Genomic DNA, 17,830 nt, shown 5'->3' with positions numbered 1-17,830 from the left:
GACATGAGACTTGGTTTTTAATCCTCACTTTATTTAAATAAATATCAACCTGGTATAAATACACGTCTCTAATCACGTCAGAGTCAGGACTAACTTCTACACCACAGTTTCAAAAGTACATTTCCTTCATTTATTTGGTCATTTATACAAAATAAAACATGACGGTGAATCTCAGGGAGCAACGCTGGTTTTCTAAGTTTACAATCAATAAGGTGATAAAGTGACATTGGTCGTCGTGGAGACGACGTTCACACTCACAAAGTTCTAGAAACAGAAACACCTGAAGACACGACTCTAAGACACGAGTCAACATTCACGTGGAGGGATCTGGGACTGGTCCGGGGTTCAGCCCGACATCCCATAATTATAACATAACGTGCTGCTGGTGAAGGTCCACGTCTCCGTGGTTACGGGCACTTTTCACTAGAAACGTTGGTCCACTTCCTGTGGAGTCTGCTGGCTGCAGGTGCTTTTATTGTGAAATTCTGTTTGTCCAGAGCAACTACGACACTGCAGAGCGGCTAACTAGCGGCTAACTAGCGGCTAACTAGCACGACAACACGGCTACCACCAACGCTCCCAGTACAACTAGCATCAGATTAAGGTCAGCCCCGCCCACAGCAGCTAGCCCCGCCCACAGCAGCTGGCCCCGCCCACAGCAGCTGGCCCCACCCACAGCAGCTAGCCCCGCCCACGGCAGCTAGCCCCGCCCACAGCAGCTGGCCCCGCCCACAGCAGCTGGCCCCGCCCACAGCAGCTGGCCCCGCCCACGGCAGCTAGCCCCGCCCACAGCAGCTGGCCCCGCCCACAGCAGCTGGCCCCGCCCACAGCAGCTGGCCCCGCCCACGGCAGCTAGCCCCGCCAGAGTTCCTGAACTCTGACCTCCCTGACCTGGAGGAGAACCCAACCAGCACCCTTAAGGCTGGATTATGGTGCTGTCACGCCGTTACCGTGACGTCGTGACGCCGTTGCCGTGACGCCGGCGTGAACCCTCCGGACTTCTCCAACACTCCATTTCTCCGCGGTGCAATAAACCCACAGACCGCTAGGGGGGTACGATCTTTTCCTGAATGGTTTATCCGACTTTTCCCGTCACAGTGAATCAAAGAGATAAGGACAACTATTGTGCAAAAAACAAAACAAAGAAAATCACACATACACGAAGAAAAGAAGCTGAAAGTTCACGACTGCTTCAAACCGGAACCAGAAATGTGTTGCTACCAAGAGAACCAATCACAGCCTCTCGGTCCGCGTTGGTCTGTGACCTCTCGACGTGTCGTTACAGTTTGTGGGAGGTTCGTCAGGCGTGGGGGGGGGGGGGGGGGGCGCAGCGCAGGCTCGGCGTCAATTTAACGCAGAACCAGAATCAGCCTTTAGGTGCTGCGGTAGGTCTTAGTTCCCGCCCCCCCCCCCAGCACCCTTAGGTGCTGCGGTAGGTCTTGATGATTTCCGGTTCAGGTGCTGCGGTAGGTCTTGGTTCCCGCCCCCCCCCAGCACCCTTAGGTGCTGCGGTAGGTCTTGGTTCCCGCCCCCCCCCCCCCCAGCACCCTTAGGTGCTGCGGTAGGTCTTGGTTCCCGCCCCCCCCCCCCAGCACCCTTAGGTGCTGCGGTAGGTCCTGATGACGTCGCGGATCTCTCTCCTGCAGATGGGGCAGCAGGCGTTGCTCGTCCTCTTGAGCCGGAGGCCGCAGGAGTAGCAGAGACACATGTGTCCGCAGGCGTAGATCACCGCGTCCACCGCGTTCTCGTAGCAGATGGAGCACTCGTCCGCTAACGCCGCTCGGCATGATGGGAGCGCGGTCGACTCCAGGAGGCTGGCCGGCGAACGGGGGGTCATTCCTGGAAGAGAGGATCAGAGAAGAGCAGAGCTAACAAAGAACCATTGATGAACCAGAGAATTAAGGCAGACGGAAAATTACTGGAATCTGCCTGGCAGGTTAGTCCAGTCACAATCTCCCTGGTGGAATAAAAACAAGACGCTCTCCCCCCACTAGCCCTCCCCTTCCCAGGACATCTGTGGACCTGGATCAGAACTGTACCGGGTCTGTGGACCTGGATCAGAACTGTACCGGGTCTGTGGACCTGGATCAGAACTGTACCGGGTCTGTGGACCTGGATCAGAACTGTACCGGGTCTGTGGACCTGGATCAGAACTGTACCGGGTCTGTGGACCTGGATCAGAACTGTACCGGGTCTGTGGACCTGGATCAGAACTGTACCGGGTCTGTGGACCTGGATCAGAACTGTACCGGGTCGCCGCCGGTGTATCCGAAGTCAAATACATTGTTTTTCTAAACTACCAAATAAATCTGATTCTGATTCTGATTCTGATTCTGAACCGGGTCCAGATCTGGAACTGCTGGTACCGGGCCGGTTCTGCTGGACTCACCTGCCGCCAAACCCAGGCCTCCGTTCAGGACCGGGTCAGAGACGCCGCTCCCCAGGGCCCCCCCAGGGGGGGGGTTCCGAGACGAGGAGGGGGAGTTGGGGCTGGACCTGGACCGCTGGTCCTGGTCCTGGTCCTGCTGGTCCTGCTGGTCCTGGTCCTGCTGGTCCTGCTGGTCCTGGTCCTGCTGGTCCTGCTGGTCCTGCTGGTCCTGGTCCTGCTGGTCCTGCTGGTCCTGGTCCTGCTGGTCCTGGTCCTGCTGGTCCTGGTCCTGCTGGTCCTGGTCCTGCTGGTCCTGGTCCTGCTGGTCCTGCTGGTCCTGGTCCTGCTGGTCCCCGTCCTGGGTGGAACCTGGTCGGAGAGGAGAAGCGGGTCACACCAGAGTCCCGGGGGACAGACTAGAACCTGGTCCTGGTGGGTGGACGGTGGTCACCAGAGACCCACCAGGACCACATGGACCCCCGGGACGGTCCTGAACCCCCACGGGGGTCAGCAGGTCAAAGGTCATGTACAAGGACTTCAAGAAGTAAAAGGAAAATGAAACTTCTTATGATGAAATCTGGAAAACTGCAGAGTCAGGACTTTAAACGTCGTCCAATCAGAGACGGGCAAACGTGGAGCCGAACTGTAACGCCTTCGACGGTTATTCTGTAGTGATAATAGTAACATTTACTGCAGAATAATAACCTATTTTTGAGACTGATCTGCTGTTAAAGTTATCATTTTCCTGGTTAAGGCCCAGGTGGTTCCCCTGCAAGAATTAAGTCTTTCCCCGACCCTGCACCCCAACCTGGGACTTGCTGATTGGGCCGGAGCTTCGGGAGCTGTGTGCTGGCCTGCGGTCCCCACCCCCGGTCATCCCGTTGCTGCTTCCACCTGCCTGCTGTGCTGTTGCCGTCCCTGACCCACCAGTCTGGCCCTCGGCAGGAGGGTCCCCCCTGATGAGCCTGGTCCTGGTCCAGGTTTCTTCCCTCCTAAAGGGGAGTTTTTCTTGCCACTGTTTGGCTTAAGGTTTTTCTCCCACTAGGGGAGTTTTTACCTGCCATTGTTTATGTAATAACTGCTCGGGGGTCATGTTCTGGGTATGGGTCTCTGGAAAGCGTCTAGAGACAACTCTGTTGTATTAGACGCTATATAAATAAAATTGAATTGAAAAAAAATAATTGAATAATTCAATTTGATAAGTAATCTACCTTATTAACTATTAATAATTGTTGAATAAAATTATTAATAACTCTTGATAACTGGAACAGCTTTAAAAAATAATAAAAAAACAAAACAAACTTCATTCTCTTGATTGAGAGGCTGCGGTGCGTTCTTACCCAGAATCCTCAGCTGCGTGACGGCTCCGTGCAGGCCGAAGAACATCCAGAGCGGTTGGGAGTCGTCCACGCAGACCTGCATGCCCACGTCGCTGCCGTTGTGGCTGAGCAGCACCGCGCCGCGCCGGTTCACCAGGAAGCCCAGCACGTCGCCGCTGCGCAGCGGCGTGGGCACGCGGCACACGGCCCAGAATTCCTTGCGGTCCACCAGCGCCTCGGGGTCGCGGGGCAGGTCGGCGGGCCGCAGCGCCGCCGGGTCGCAGGACGTCACGCCGTAGGACAGCGAGCCGGAGCGCGCCGGGCTGGACTTGGTCACCTGGACGAAGATGGCCTCGCCGCGGCGCAGCGGCCGCGCGGTGAAGACCAGCGTCCGCTCCTCACCGGCGCCGCCGCGATCCGACCGCGCCACCGTCTGCTCGTCCAGCGTCCGGATGCTAGCGCCGCGCAGCTGGTGGAAGCGCAGGTCGCCGTCCAGCGACGCCGGCAGCCGCGAGGACTGCTGGGAGTTCAGGGAGTTCTGGGGGACGGGGCGGGCGGAGGACGCCGCCGCCGCTAGGCGCAGGGCGTGGCGGTGGGCGGGGCCGGGGGCGGGGCCTCGGTCCTGCAGGTTCAGGTCCCCCAGGCTGACGGACAGGCGGGAGTCGTCGGCGTCGCGGTGGAGAGACGAGGAGCGGACGGTGGTGAAGGAACGAGGACGAAGACCGTCGGGGGGGACGATCTCGCCGTCTGGGGGGAGACGAGGTTTAACGGGTGGAAATAGAGACACAGGAGACACAAGAGACACAAGATACACAAGAGAGACGAGAGACGAGAGATACAAGAGAGAAAAGAGACTTCTCTTCTTCCGGCTCTCGACGAAGACGGACACTTTTCTGCTCCTCTCCCTCCCTATCTGCTGCTACAGCTTTTGTTTGTCTCGTCTTCAGAGTCTCTCCTTTTCACTCCTAAACTCTACAATCATCATCAATTGATTAACTGGTCTCTCAGCACAATTGACATTTTTGCAACGAGAAGTCAGGGGGTAAGGGAGCCCTCCTGCCCCGACGGGATGTTTTTTGCTGGATACACAATGGATTCCTGGAAACATTGGAAACCGTTGTGTTTGGTGATTCTGTCTGTCGAGGACGTTGAAGATGCTTCATAATTGGATTTATGATAGCAGGATTTCTCCTGATTGGAGGAGGGGGATTCCTGGTCTACCGACAAACGCGTAAGTCGTCGACAGCTGTTCTGGCTCTTTCAGAGCTGCTGGACGTGGCTGAAGGATCAAGCAAGGTGATCAACACTCAGACTTTAACGCTGGGGGAGCAAAGCCGTAAGCTGGATGTGATTCTTGAACAGAATCTCAGGCTGGCGGCGTCTTTGAGCTCATTGGTAAGATGGAGAAGACCTTGGAGAAGTTGGAAGCTCGGCTTGGCGGGAATTGATCACAAATTCGTCTGATTGGAGTCGCCATTGATGAACCAGAGACTGAAGGCAGACGGAAAATTACTGAGTCTGTCTGTTTTCAATATAATTGTTGATTCTATAATCTGGCCTTGACAGAGCAGCCTGGCAGGTTAGTCCAGTCACAATCTCCCTGGTGGAATGTACTGGTCACAATCTCTCTGGTGGAATGTACTGGCCACAATCTCCCTGGTGGAATGTAAACAAGGTGGCTCTGCCCCCACTAGCCCTCCCCTCTCAGGACATCTGTGGACCTGGATCAGAACTGTACCCAGTAACTGGACCCCCCTCGTCCTGGTTTTTCTCTTTTGTGTATGTTTGCAGGCCGGAGCCTCTGGAGCTGCGTTCTGGCCTGTGTTCCCGGCCCTCCCCCCCATCCCCGGTCATCCCGTTGCTGCTTCCACCTGCCTACGTGGATGTCTGCTGTTGCTGCTTCCGCCTGCCTATGTTCATGTTTATGTTTATGTTCATGTTCTGGATCTCTGGAAAGCGTCTAGAGACATCTGTTGTATTAGACGCTATATGAATACAGTTGAATTGAATTGAATTGAATTGGTTTGGTTCTTACCCAGTAACTGGACCCCCCAGACCCTCGGTGGTACCTACCCAGTAACCGGACCCCCCGGGTCCGTCCGTACACGTCGATCAGGGCCCAGACCGGGCCCCCGGTCCGGACTCCGCTAAAGAACAGTACTGGGCCCGAGTCGTCGACCCGGTAGAAGACCCGCCCCTTCCTGTCGACCCAGAAGGCTATGACGGCGGCGGTGCCGGCTAGCTCCTCGGGCAGCGCCTTGGCCCAGAACCCGGACCGGGCCACCAGGTCCGGGCAGGCGTACCGGGGCAGGGAGTCCGGGTCCAGCCGGGCCGGGTCCCTGGAGGTGAAGCCCAGCCGGAGAGAACCGGACCAGCAGGGCTGGTTCTTAGTGACCTGGGGGGGAGAGAGCTGTCCATCAACCTGGGGGGGGGAGACCTGTCAATTAATGACACCTGTCAATCACCCGGGAGGGGGCGGGGCTCTGACTGTCAATCAACCTTATTTTTTCAAATTACTTTTTTTTTTGACAGTTTCATGAAAAAAACCAACCCAATTTCAGTGCAAAAAGTCACAATTTTATGGAAAAAAGTTGAGATTTACTCGTACTATATTTGTAATTCTGTGATGTAACGGTACAAATACACGTAAAAAAGAATTTAAAAAGTCATATTTTTGTAGCAAAAGGTGAATTATATAAAAAAACAATAGGGAAATGAGTGTTTTGTAGATTATTTCTTTGTTGTAGCCACATCTGTGGAGAACATGCAAATGTCACTGTGGCAGGGTGGAGGAGCAGACACTCAGCAGAGTGGGCACAGGTGTGCCCAATCAACCTCTCCACCCTGCCTGCCTTCATAAGGACCAGCTGCTGCTGCGGGGAGAAGGTTCTGCTTGTGCACGCGTGTGTGACAGAATAAAGAGTTCCTGCACTAAACCGTGTGTCCTCTGTCCTGTCGGTCGACCCCAGTGGCAACAAGGTTGCTGGTCTGTACGACAAGGTTGCCACTGGGGCCGACCGACAGGACAGAGGCTACAGTCACAATTTAAGGAAATTTTTATTGACTTTATGTTTAACTAGACAGGACAAGCAGGAGCGGTGACTCGGACCTGGTGTTAGACTCGTACCTGGAGCCAGACCTGGTTTTGGGACTCGTACCTTGAGCCGGACCGTCTCGTACAGACCTGGACCTGGTGTTAGACTCGTACCTTGAGCAGGACCTGGTTTTGGGACCTGGACCTGGACCTGGTCTTAGACTCTTACCTGGTTCTGGGACCCGGACCGGGTTCTGGACTCGTACCTGCAGCCGGACCGCCTCGTACAGACTTGGACCTGGTTTTGGGACTCGTACAGACCCGGACCTGGTTCTGGACTCGTACCTGCACCCGGACCTGGTTCTGGACTCGTACCTGCACCCGGACCTGGTTCTGGACTCGTACCTGCAGCCGGACCTGGTTCTGGGACCCGGACCGGGTTCTGGACTCGTACCTGGTCTTAGACTCGTACCTGGACCTGGTTTTGGGACTCGGACCTGGTCTTAGACTCGTACCTGGACCTGGTTTTGGGACTCGGACCTGGACCTGGTTCTGGGACCTGGACCTGGTTCTGGGACCCGGACCTGGACCTGGTTCTGGGACCTGGACCTGGTTCTGGGACCCGGACCTGCAGCCGGAACGTCTCGTACAGACTCGGACCTGGTTCTGGGACCCGGACCTGGTTCTGGGACCCGGACCGGGTTCTGGACTCGTACCTGCAGCCGGACCTGGTTTTGGGACTCATACCTGGACCTGGTTCTGGGACCCGGACCGGGTTCTGGACTCGTACCTGCAGCCGGACCTGGTTCTGGACTCGTACCTGGACCTGGTTCTGGGACCCGGACCGGGTTCTGAGCTCGTACCTGCAGCCGGACCTGGTTCTGGGACCCGGACCGGGTTCTGGACTCGTACCTGGACCTGGTTCTGGGACTCGGACCTGGTCTTAGACTCGTACCTGGACCTGGTTTTGGGACTCGGACCTGGACCTGGTTCTGGGACCTGGACCTGGTTCTGGGACCCGGACCTGCAGCCGGAACGTCTCGTACAGACTCGGACCTGGTTCTGGGACCCGGACCTGGTTCTGGGACCCGGACCGGGTTCTGGACTCGTACCTGCAGCCGGACCTGGTTTTGGGACTCATACCTGGACCTGGTTCTGGGACCCGGACCGGGTTCTGGACTCGTACCTGCAGCCGGACCTGGTTCTGGACTCGTACCTGGACCTGGTTCTGGGACCCGGACCGGGTTCTGAGCTCGTACCTGCAGCCGGACCTGGTTCTGGGACCCGGACCGGGTTCTGGACTCGTACCTGGACCTGGTTCTGGGACTCGGACCTGGTCTTAGACTCGTACCTGGACCTGGTTTTGGGACTCGGACCTGGACCTGGTTCTGGGACCTGGACCTGGTTCTGGGACCCGGACCTGCAGCCGGAACGTCTCGTACAGACTCGGACCTGGTTCTGGGACCCGGACCTGGTTCTGGGACCCGGACCGGGTTCTGGACTCGTACCTGCAGCCGGACCTGGTTTTGGGACTCATACCTGGACCTGGTTCTGGGACCCGGACCGGGTTCTGGACTCGTACCTGCAGCCGGACCGCCTCGTACAGACTTGGACCTGGTTCTGGGACTCGTACAGACCCGGACCGGGTTCTGGACTCGTACCTGCAGCCGGACCTGGTTCTGGGACCCGGACCTGGACCTGGTTCTGGACTCGTACCTGCAGCCGGACCTGGTTCTGGACTCGTACCTGCAGCCGGACCTGGTTTTGGGACTCGGACCTGGACCTGGTTCTGGGACCCGGACCTGGTTCTGGACTCGTACCTGCAGCCGGACCTGGTTCTGGGACCCGGACCTGGACCTGGTTCTGGGACCCGGACCTGGTCTTAGACTCGTACCTGCAGCCGGACCTGGTTTTGGGACTCGTACCTGCAGCCGGACCGGGTTCTGGACTCGTACCTGCAGCCGGACCGGGTTCTGGACTCGTACCTGCAGCCGGACCGCCTCGTTGCGCTGCACCGGCCGGTGGCTGAAGGTGATGGCGTTGCAGAAGCTGCTCTGCCTGCGGACGCTGGTCTGGCTCGTATCCATGACGATCTGGGAGCCCTTGGCGGTGGGGTGGAACCGCAGGGGCCCGGCGGGGACCAGGGCCCCGCCCACTTTTGGGGGCGGGAGGCCCCTCTTGGGCTTGTGGTGACATCGGTGCGTCGTCGTCGGCAACGGGCCGCCCAGCGAGTCTGAGGACGAACCAGAGGAGGATTTAAATTACCCACAATCCCCTGCAGGCGCTCTGGAGGCGGGGCCACGCCGCCGTCGGTGATGTCATAGACATTTAACACAATATTTTATTTTGTGAAATTCATTATTTTTTTAAACTTGGATGAAAAAAAAGCAACAAAAGTTTTCAATTTTAAAAGTCAGAATTATATGAAAAAAGTTGAGATTTTACCAAAGATGATATTACACAACAAAAATTTGATTTAGTCTCAAACTGAAATTGTAATTCTGTGATGTAACGGTACAAATTCACGTAAAAAAGAGAAAAAAAGTAATATTTTTGTAGCAAAAGGTGAAATATAAACAAAACAATAATGAAATGAGTGACGATATTTCAAAGACGATGATGTTATTGTTCCCCGGGGGGGGAGGTTAACAATTTAAAGGCCCGTCGTCACGGCGACTCGGATCAACGTCCTCAGACATTAAAAACAGGATAAACAACAACTAAAAGCTTCACACGGAGAACATGAGGGATTGACATTCATCTGTTCCTGTGTGCTGCAGTGAGCACCGTGTTAGGCCTGGATTAGGTCTTAGTTAGGTCTGGATCCAGATCCTGGTGGTCTGGATCCAGATCCTGGTGGTCTGGATCCAGATCCTGGTGGTCTGGATCCAGATCCTGGTGGTCTGGATCCAGATCCTGGTGGTCTGGATCCAGATCCTGGTGGTCTGGATCCAGGGGGACCTGGTCTGGTTCCGCTCTAAAACCGTCCAGGTTCTGGTTCTGGATCCGGGACTCTAAAACCGTTCAGGTTCTGGTTCTGGATCCGGGACTCTAAAACCGTTCAGGTTCTGGTTCTGGATCCGGGACTCTAAAACCGTTCAGGTTCTGGATCTGGATCCGGGACTCTAAAACCGTTCAGGTTCTGGATCTGGATCCGGGACTCTAAAACCGTCCAGGTTCTGGTTCTGGATCCGGGACTCTAAAACCGTTCAGGTTCTGGATCTGGATCCGGGACTCTAAAACCGTTCAGGTTCTGGATCTGGATCTGGATCCGGGACTCTAAAACCGTTCAGGTTCTGGATCTGGATCCGGGACTCTAAAACCGTTCAGGTTCTGGATCTGGATCTGGATCCGGGACTCTAAAACCGTTCAGGTTCTGGATCTGGATCCGGGACTCTAAAACCGTTCAGGTTCTGGTAAACAAAGACGTCTGTGGTTTCGTCTCCACGGCAACAGCAGCAGATGCAGAGCTTCAGGCAACATGAATCCATCACGGCTGCTTCACAGCAGCAGCTGCATCTCTTCAGAGCTAAAGCTAAAGCTTTCAGGCCGGAGGGGCCCCCGGCCCCCAAACCCCACGGCCCCCAAACCCCCGGCCCCCAAACCTCCCGGCCCCCAAACCCCACGCCCCCCCCGGCCCCCAAACCCCCCGGCCCCCAAACCCCCCGGCCCCCCACGGCCCCCAAACCCCCCAAACCCCCCCGGCCCCCAAACCCCCCAAACCCCCCAAACCCCCCCGGCCCCCAAACCCCCCAAACCCCCCAAACCCCCCGGCCCCCCACGGCCCCCAAACCCCCCAAACCCCCCCGGCCCCCAAACCCCCCAAACCCCCCAAACCCCCCAAACCCCCCGGCCCCCCCGGCCCCCAAACCCCCCGGCCCCCAAACCCCCCAAACCCCCCAAACCCCCCGGCCCCCCCGGCCCCCAAACCCCCCGGCCCCCAAACCCCCCAAACCCCCCAAACCCCCCGGCCCCCACGGCCCCCAAACCCCCCAAACCCCCCGGCCCCCCCGGCCCCCAAACCCCCCGGCCCCCAAACCCCCCAAACCCCCCAAACCCCCCGGCCCCCACGGCCCCCAAACCCCCCAAACCCCCCGGCCCCCCCCGGCCCCCAAACCCCCCGGCCCCCAAACCCCCCAAACCCCCCAAACCCCCCGGCCCCCACGGCCCCCAAACCCCCCGGCCCCCAAACCCCCCAAACCCCCCAAACCCCCCGGCCCCCAAACCCCCCGGCCCCCAAACCCCCCGGCCCCCAAACCCCCCGGCCCCCCTGCTGCTGCTGCTGACCTTTGACCTGCTGGTGCATTGTGGGAGGTGTTTGGTCCTCCAGCTCAGCGTGATCCAATCAGGAGGCTGGAATTAGAACCAGCAGCTTAACAGTTCACGTGTGATCACGTGTGATCACGTGTGATCACGTGTGATCGCGTGTGATCGCGTGTGATCACGTGTGATCACGTGTGATCGGGAAACGTTATCTTTTAAATTTGGGCTGATGAAACCCCGGGGGATTCATGAAATCTTAAAAAGTTATGATGTTCTTCTTCACATATTTGTAGGTTTATCAAGTTCGGAAATCAAAGTTGCTATGGTGACGAGTTCTGAGAGACAACCTGTCAATCACAACCAACCTGTCAATCACCACCAACCTGTCAATCACCATCAACCTGTCAATCACAACCAACCTGTCAATCACCACCAACCTGTCAATCAATATCTCCCGTTACCAAGGAAACGGACTAGAATATCTCCGTTACCAAGGAAACGGACTAGAATATCTCCCGTTACCACGGAAACTGACTAGAATATCTCCCGTTACCATGGAAACGGACTAGAATATCTCCCGTTACCATGGAAACGGACTAGAATATCTCCCGTTACCATGGAAACGGACTAGAATATCTCCCGTTACCATGGAAACGGACTAGAATATCTCCCGTTACCAAGGAAACGGACTAGAATATCTCCCGTTACCATGGAAACGGACTAGAATATCTCCCGTTACCATGGAAACGGACTAGAATATCTCCCGTTACCATGGAAACGGACTAGAATATCTCCCGTTACCATGGAAACGGACTAGAATATCTCCCGTTACCAAGGAAACGGACTAGAATATCTCCCGTTACCACGGAAACGGACTAGAATATCTCCCGTTACCACGGAAACTGACTAGAATATCTCCCGTTACCACGGAAACTGACTAGAATATCTCCCGTTACCAAGGAAACGGACTAGAATATCTCCCGTTACCACGGAAACGGACTAGAATATCTCTGTTACCAAGGAAACGGACTAGAATATCTCTGTTACCAAGGAAACGGACTAGAATATCTCTGTTACCAAGGAAACGGACTAGAATATCTCCCGTTACCACGGAAACGGACTAGAATATCTCTGTTACCAAGGAAACGGACTAGAATATCTCTGTTACCAAGGAAACGGACTAGAATATCTCCGTTACCAAGGAAACGGACTAGAATATCTCCCGTTACCATGGAAACGGACTAGAATATCTCCCGTTACCACGGAAACTGACTAGAATATCTCCCGTTACCAAGGAAACGGACTAGAATATCTCCCGTTACCACGGAAACGGACTAGAATATCTCTGTTACCAAGGAAACGGACTAGAATATCTCTGTTACCAAGGAAACGGACTAGAATATCTCTGTTACCAAGGAAACGGACTAGAATATCTCCCGTTACCACGGAAACGGACTAGAATATCTCTGTTACCAAGGAAACGGACTAGAATATCTCTGTTACCAAGGAAACGGACTAGAATATCTCCGTTACCAAGGAAACGGACTAGAATATCTCCCGTTACCATGGAAACGGACTAGAATATCTCCTGTTACCAAGGAAACGGACTGGAATATCTCTGTTACCAAGGAAACGGACTAGAATATCTCCCGTTACCAAGGAAACGGACTAGAATATCTCTGTTACCAAGGAAACGGACTAGAATATCTCCGTTACCAAGGAAACGGACTAGAATATCTCTGTTACCAAGGAAACGGACTAGAATATCTCCCGTTACCACGGAAACGGACTAGAATATCTCTGTTACCACGGAAACGGACTAGAATATCTCTGTTACCAAGGAAACGGACTAGAATATCTCTGTTACCAAGGAAACGGACTAGAATATCTCCCGTTACCAAGGAAACGGACTAGAATATCTCCCGTTACCATGGAAACGGACTAGAATATCTCCCGTTTCCAAGGAAACGGACTAGAATATCTCCCGTTACCACGGAAACGGACTAGAATATCTCTGTTACCAAGGAAACGGACTAGAATATCTCCGTTACCAAGGAAACGGACTAGAATATCTCCTGTTACCAAGGAAACGGACTAGAATATCTCCTGTTACCAAGGAAACGGACTGGAATATCTCTGTTACCAAGGAAACGGACTAGAATATCTCCTGTTACCAAGGAAACGGACTAGAATATCTCCTGTTACCAAGGAAACGGACTAGAATATCTCCCGTTACCATGGAAACGGACTAGAATATCTCCCGTTACCATGGAAACGGACTAGAATATCTCCCGTTACCAAGGAAACGGACTAGAATATCTCCCGTTACCAAGGAAACGGACTAGAATATCTCCCGTTACCATGGAAACGGACTAGAATATCTCCCGTTACCAAGGAAACGGACTAGAATATCTCCGTTACCAAGGAAACGGACTAGAATATCTCCCGTTACCACGGAAACGGACTAGAATATCTCTGTTACCAAGGAAACGGACTAGAATATCTCTGTTACCAAGGAAACGGACTAGAATATCTCCCGTTACCATGGAAACGGACTAGAATATCTCCCGTTACCATGGAAACGGACTAGAATATCTCCCGTTTCCAAGGAAACGGACTAGAATATCTCCCGTTACCACGGAAACGGACTAGAATATCTCTGTTACCAAGGAAACGGACTAGAATATCTCCGTTACCAAGGAAACGGACTAGAATATCTCCTGTTACCAAGGAAACGGACTAGAATATCTCCCGTTACCAAGGAAACAAACTAGAATATCTCTGTTACCAAGGAAACGGACTAGAATATCTCTGTTACCAAGGAAACGGACTAGAATATCTCCCGTTACCACGGAAACAGACTAGAATATCTCCCGTTACCAAGGAAACGGACTAGAATATCTCCTGTTACCAAGGAAACGGACTAGAATATCTCCCGTTACCAAGGAAACAAACTAGAATATCTCTGTTACCAAGGAAACGGACTAGAATATCTCCCGTTACCAAGGAAACAAACTAGAATATCTCTGTTACCAAGGAAACGGATTAGAATATCTCCCGTTACCACGGAAACGGACTAGAATATCTCCCGTTACCAAGGAAACGGACTAGAATATCTCTGTTACCAAGGAAACGGACTAGAATATCTCCCGTTACCACGGAAACGGACTAGAATATCTCTGTTACCAAGGAAACGGACTAGAATATCTCTGTTACCAAGGAAACGGACTAGAATATCTCCCGTTACCAAGGAAACGGACTAGAATATCTCCCGTTACCATGGAAACGGACTAGAATATCTCCCGTTACCAAGGAAACGGACTAGAATATCTCCCGTTACCAAGGAAACGGACTAGAATATCTCCCGTTACCGAGGAAACGGACTAGAATATCTCCCGTTACCAAGGAAACGGACTAGAATATCTCTGTTACCAAGGAAACGGACTAGAATATCTCCCGTTACCAAGGAAACGGACTAGAATATCTCCCGTTACCAAGGAAACGGACTAGAATATCTCTGTTACCAAGGAAACGGACTAGAATATCTCCCGTTACCACGGAAACGGACTAGAATATCTCTGTTACCAAGGAAACGGACTAGAATATCTCCCGTTACCAAGGAAACGGACTAGAATATCTCCCGTTACCATGGAAACGGACTAGAATATCTCCCGTTACCAAGGAAACGGACTAGAATATCTCCCGTTACCGAGGAAACGGACTAGAATATCTCCTGTTACCAAGGAAACGGACTAGAATATCTCCCGTTACCATGGAAACGGACTAGAATATCTCCCGTTACCAAGGAAACGGACTAGAATATCTCCCGTTACCAAGGAAACGGACTAGAATATCTCCCGTTACCGAGGAAACGGACTAGAATATCTCCTGTTACCAAGGAAACGGACTAGAATATCTCCCGTTACCGAGGAAACGGACTAGAATATCTCTGTTACCAAGGAAACGGACTAGAATATCTCCCGTTACCACGGAAACGGACTAGAATATCTCTGTTACCAAGGAAACGGACTAGAATATCTCTGTTACCAAGGAAACGGACTAGAATATCTCCCGTTACCAAGGAAACGGACTAGAATATCTCCCGTTACCACGGAAACGGACTAGAATGTCTCCCGTTACCAAGGAAACGGACTAGAATATCTCCCGTTACCACGGAAACGGACTAGAATATCTCCCGTTACCACGGAAACGGACTAGAATATCTCCTGTTACCAAGGAAACGGACTAGAATATCTCCCGTTACCAAGGAAACGGACTAGAATATCTCCCGTTACCAAGGAAACGGACTAGAATATCTCCCGTTACCAAGGAAACGGACTAGAATATCTCCCGTTACCAAGGAAACGGACTAGAATATCTCCGTTACCACGGAAACGGACTGGAATATCTCCCGTTACCAAGGAAACGGACTGGAATATCTCCTGTTACCAAGGAAACGGACTAGAATATCTCCTGTTACCAAGGAAACGGACTGGAATATCTCCCGTTACCAAGGAAACGGACTGGAATATCTCCCGTTACCACGGAAACGGAGTTATGGCTCGTTAACAAACGTTGTAACTTAGCAGGTTCCAGCAGATGCAGATAAAAGGTTAAATAGCCGCTCAGCTGTGGTTTTTATAAAACTATTGATTTACACTGAAAACACATTAAACATGAATAACTGATTTAATATTGATGTTTTTTTGGTATTTTGTGGTATAAGCGGATAATGCCCTTCCAGGTTTACATTAACATTAATATACTTATGATAATGTCCTATTTTTTATTTTTTTATTTAGCAATATAAGAAAAATTGAACAATAAATGTAAAAACATGTAAATAACATGAAGGTTATGTTAGGTTATGTTATATAATTATATATAAGTATATATAAGTATATAAGTAAAGGTTCAGCTCTGGTTTCACTTCTTAAACCACAACCAGGATAAAAACATTAACATCCACAAACCTGTAGAATAAACCACAATAATACCCACAATGCAATGCGGTCAACAACTACAGCAGGTTATTCTGTTTTACAGTTTAAACTTCTGACAGAACCGTCTCTTTCTGACAGAACCGTCTCTGACAGAACCGTCTCTGACAGAACCGTCTCTGACAGAACCGTCTCTGACAGAACCGTCTCTGACAGAACCGTCTCTGACGGCCGAGGGTTTTATCTTTGTAAATTTAGGACGATCAGTTTTACTGGATGTTTCTCCTCATGATCTGATTTAAATGTATTTATTGAGGGAGAACAGGTCCAGGTCCAGGACCAGGTCCAGGACCAGGACCAGGACCAGGACCTGGTCCAGGTCCAGGTCCAGGAGCAGGTCCAGACCTGGACCTGGACCTGGACCTGCAGGTTCTGTTGGAACAGGTCCGGGCGGCTGCGCGCGCAGCCCTGCCAGCCCGTCTGTCGCGGATCAGATCTAATTCTAATGACGGGAGTGACGTCACGGCCGGGAATAAACCGCTCAGGATCAAAGCGGCCGCGGCGGCACCGCGGGACCCGGACCGGGTCAGAACCGGGTCAGAACCAGACGGGGGGGGGTCGGTTCCTAGAGGGGGGTTCTGGGGTCCTGGTTCCTACCGTTGAAGGCACTGCGCGTCACGTGACCCCCCATGGCCGCGTCCCCGGCGGATTATTATGATCCCGTCATCTTCATCATCTTCATCATCTTCATCTTCATCATCTTCATCTTCATCATCACCGCAGCATCCGGGACGGGATCCGAACCAGCAGCTCCGGGACCGGTACCGGTGTGAGTCCTCAGCCCCCCCGACCCGAGCAGACCCGAGCCGCGTCCCTGGAGCCGCTGGAGCCGCTCGGAGCTCCTGCCCTGGAGCAGCCGGAGCGCGTTTACAGGGGGTGGAGCCTCCGGAGGGGGGCGGGGCCTCGGGATGGGGGGGTGGAGCTTCGGCCAGGGGGTGGAGCCTCCGGCGGGGGGCGGGGCCTCCGGCGGGGGGCGGAGCCCTACATGAGGGGGGGTTCCGACCCGCGCACATGGGCAACCCTAAGTACCTCCACAGCTGGTGCTGATGATCATCAGCCCTAAATATTCCTAAAATATTAAGGCAAGGCACATTTATTTATATAGCACAATTCAACACAAGGTAATTCAAAGTGCTTTACATTGACATTAAAAGCGACAGGACATAATAACAAATAGGTAAGAATAAGAAAAGAAGTAAAATAATGAAAAGCACAAGCTGTTAAAAATAAGGGCAGTAGAATCCAGCAGGTAAGTTTAATTTAAGAGTACGCTTGAGTAAACAGTAACAGTAATTAAATAAGAGTTCAGCTTTCTGAAGAATTAAAGATTTATTCACACAACATTCAGACTGGGGGATTTAATAAAGTTCATTTCTTCCACGGCTTTACAATGTAATTAGTACGGAAGAGAATCAGGCCCAGGCAGGAGAAAAATAGAAATAATTCTTTAGGGGAGGAAGATTTGTTTCTTGTTGAAATGTTGATAAAAAGGTCAAAGTTTCGTGAATAAAGTTGAAATGTTGAAAAAAGAGAAATTTTGACTTTTTTCTCGAAATTGTACTTCAACATTAATCTTGACATTTCGACTTTTTTCTTGAAGTTCACAATAAAAACAAATCTTCCCCTCTCAAATATTTTTTCTCCTGCACCGCCCTGAGACTCTTTGTCTGATGAGAATGTTTTGTTTCTAATATCCAGCAATAACAGACCAGAAGTTTATAACTAGTTTTCTCATCATTGTATGAAGCTTTTAAAAAAACAACAAATGTCACAGTGAAACATGTCAGGTTTTTAAAAAAAACATAGAATTTCTTGGTGAACGTTAGCGTTAGCCGTTAGCGGGTCT

The 17,830-nt window shown here is 52.5% G+C and overlaps 2 protein-coding genes across 2 annotated transcripts; both read right to left on the bottom strand.

Annotated features, from left to right (window-relative positions):
* Positions 1-807: 807 nt before the first annotated feature.
* Positions 808-1,947, bottom strand: LOC133450181 (E3 ubiquitin-protein ligase NEURL1-like). Its single transcript, XM_061728822.1, has 2 exons — positions 1,614-1,947; positions 808-1,515 (listed from the first exon to the last, which is right to left on the bottom strand). Exons 1-2 carry the CDS (start codon positions 1,835-1,837, stop codon positions 1,500-1,502), a joined length of 240 nt encoding a protein of 79 aa, XP_061584806.1. The 5' UTR covers positions 1,838-1,947; the 3' UTR covers positions 808-1,499.
* Positions 1,947-16,691, bottom strand: LOC133449297 (E3 ubiquitin-protein ligase NEURL1-like). Its single transcript, XM_061728440.1, has 6 exons — positions 16,582-16,691; positions 8,677-8,954; positions 5,761-6,082; positions 3,709-4,434; positions 2,390-2,737; positions 1,947-1,957 (listed from the first exon to the last, which is right to left on the bottom strand). The coding sequence occupies exons 1-6, from the start codon at positions 16,613-16,615 to the stop codon at positions 1,947-1,949; spliced, it is 1,719 nt and encodes a 572-aa protein (XP_061584424.1). The 5' UTR covers positions 16,616-16,691.
* Positions 16,692-17,830: the final 1,139 nt, after the last annotated feature.

Source organism: Cololabis saira, chromosome 1 (assembly GCF_033807715.1).
Source record: "Cololabis saira isolate AMF1-May2022 chromosome 1, fColSai1.1, whole genome shotgun sequence".
Lineage (NCBI taxonomy): Eukaryota > Metazoa > Chordata > Actinopteri > Beloniformes > Belonidae > Cololabis > Cololabis saira.
The sequence above is the reverse complement of the archived record's forward strand: the minus strand, read 5'-3'. Positions and strand labels throughout refer to the sequence as shown.

Bases quoted from the DNA above. Each gene is read 5' to 3' on its own strand.
- LOC133449297 (XM_061728440.1), bottom strand. From the start codon at position 16,615: ATGGGGGGTCACGTGACGCGCAGTGCCTTCAACG. The intron at 8,955-16,581 runs GTAGGAACCAGG...GTTCGTCCTCAG, and splicing joins GACGCGCAGTGCCTTCAACG to ACTCGCTGGGCGGCCCGTTG. The intron at 2,738-3,708 runs GTAAGAACGCAC...CTCTCCGACCAG, and splicing joins CACGCAGCTGAGGATTCTGG to GTTCCACCCAGGACGGGGAC.
- LOC133450181 (XM_061728822.1), bottom strand. From the start codon at position 1,837: ATGACCCCCCGTTCGCCGGCCAGCCTCCTGGAGTCGACCGCGCTCCCA.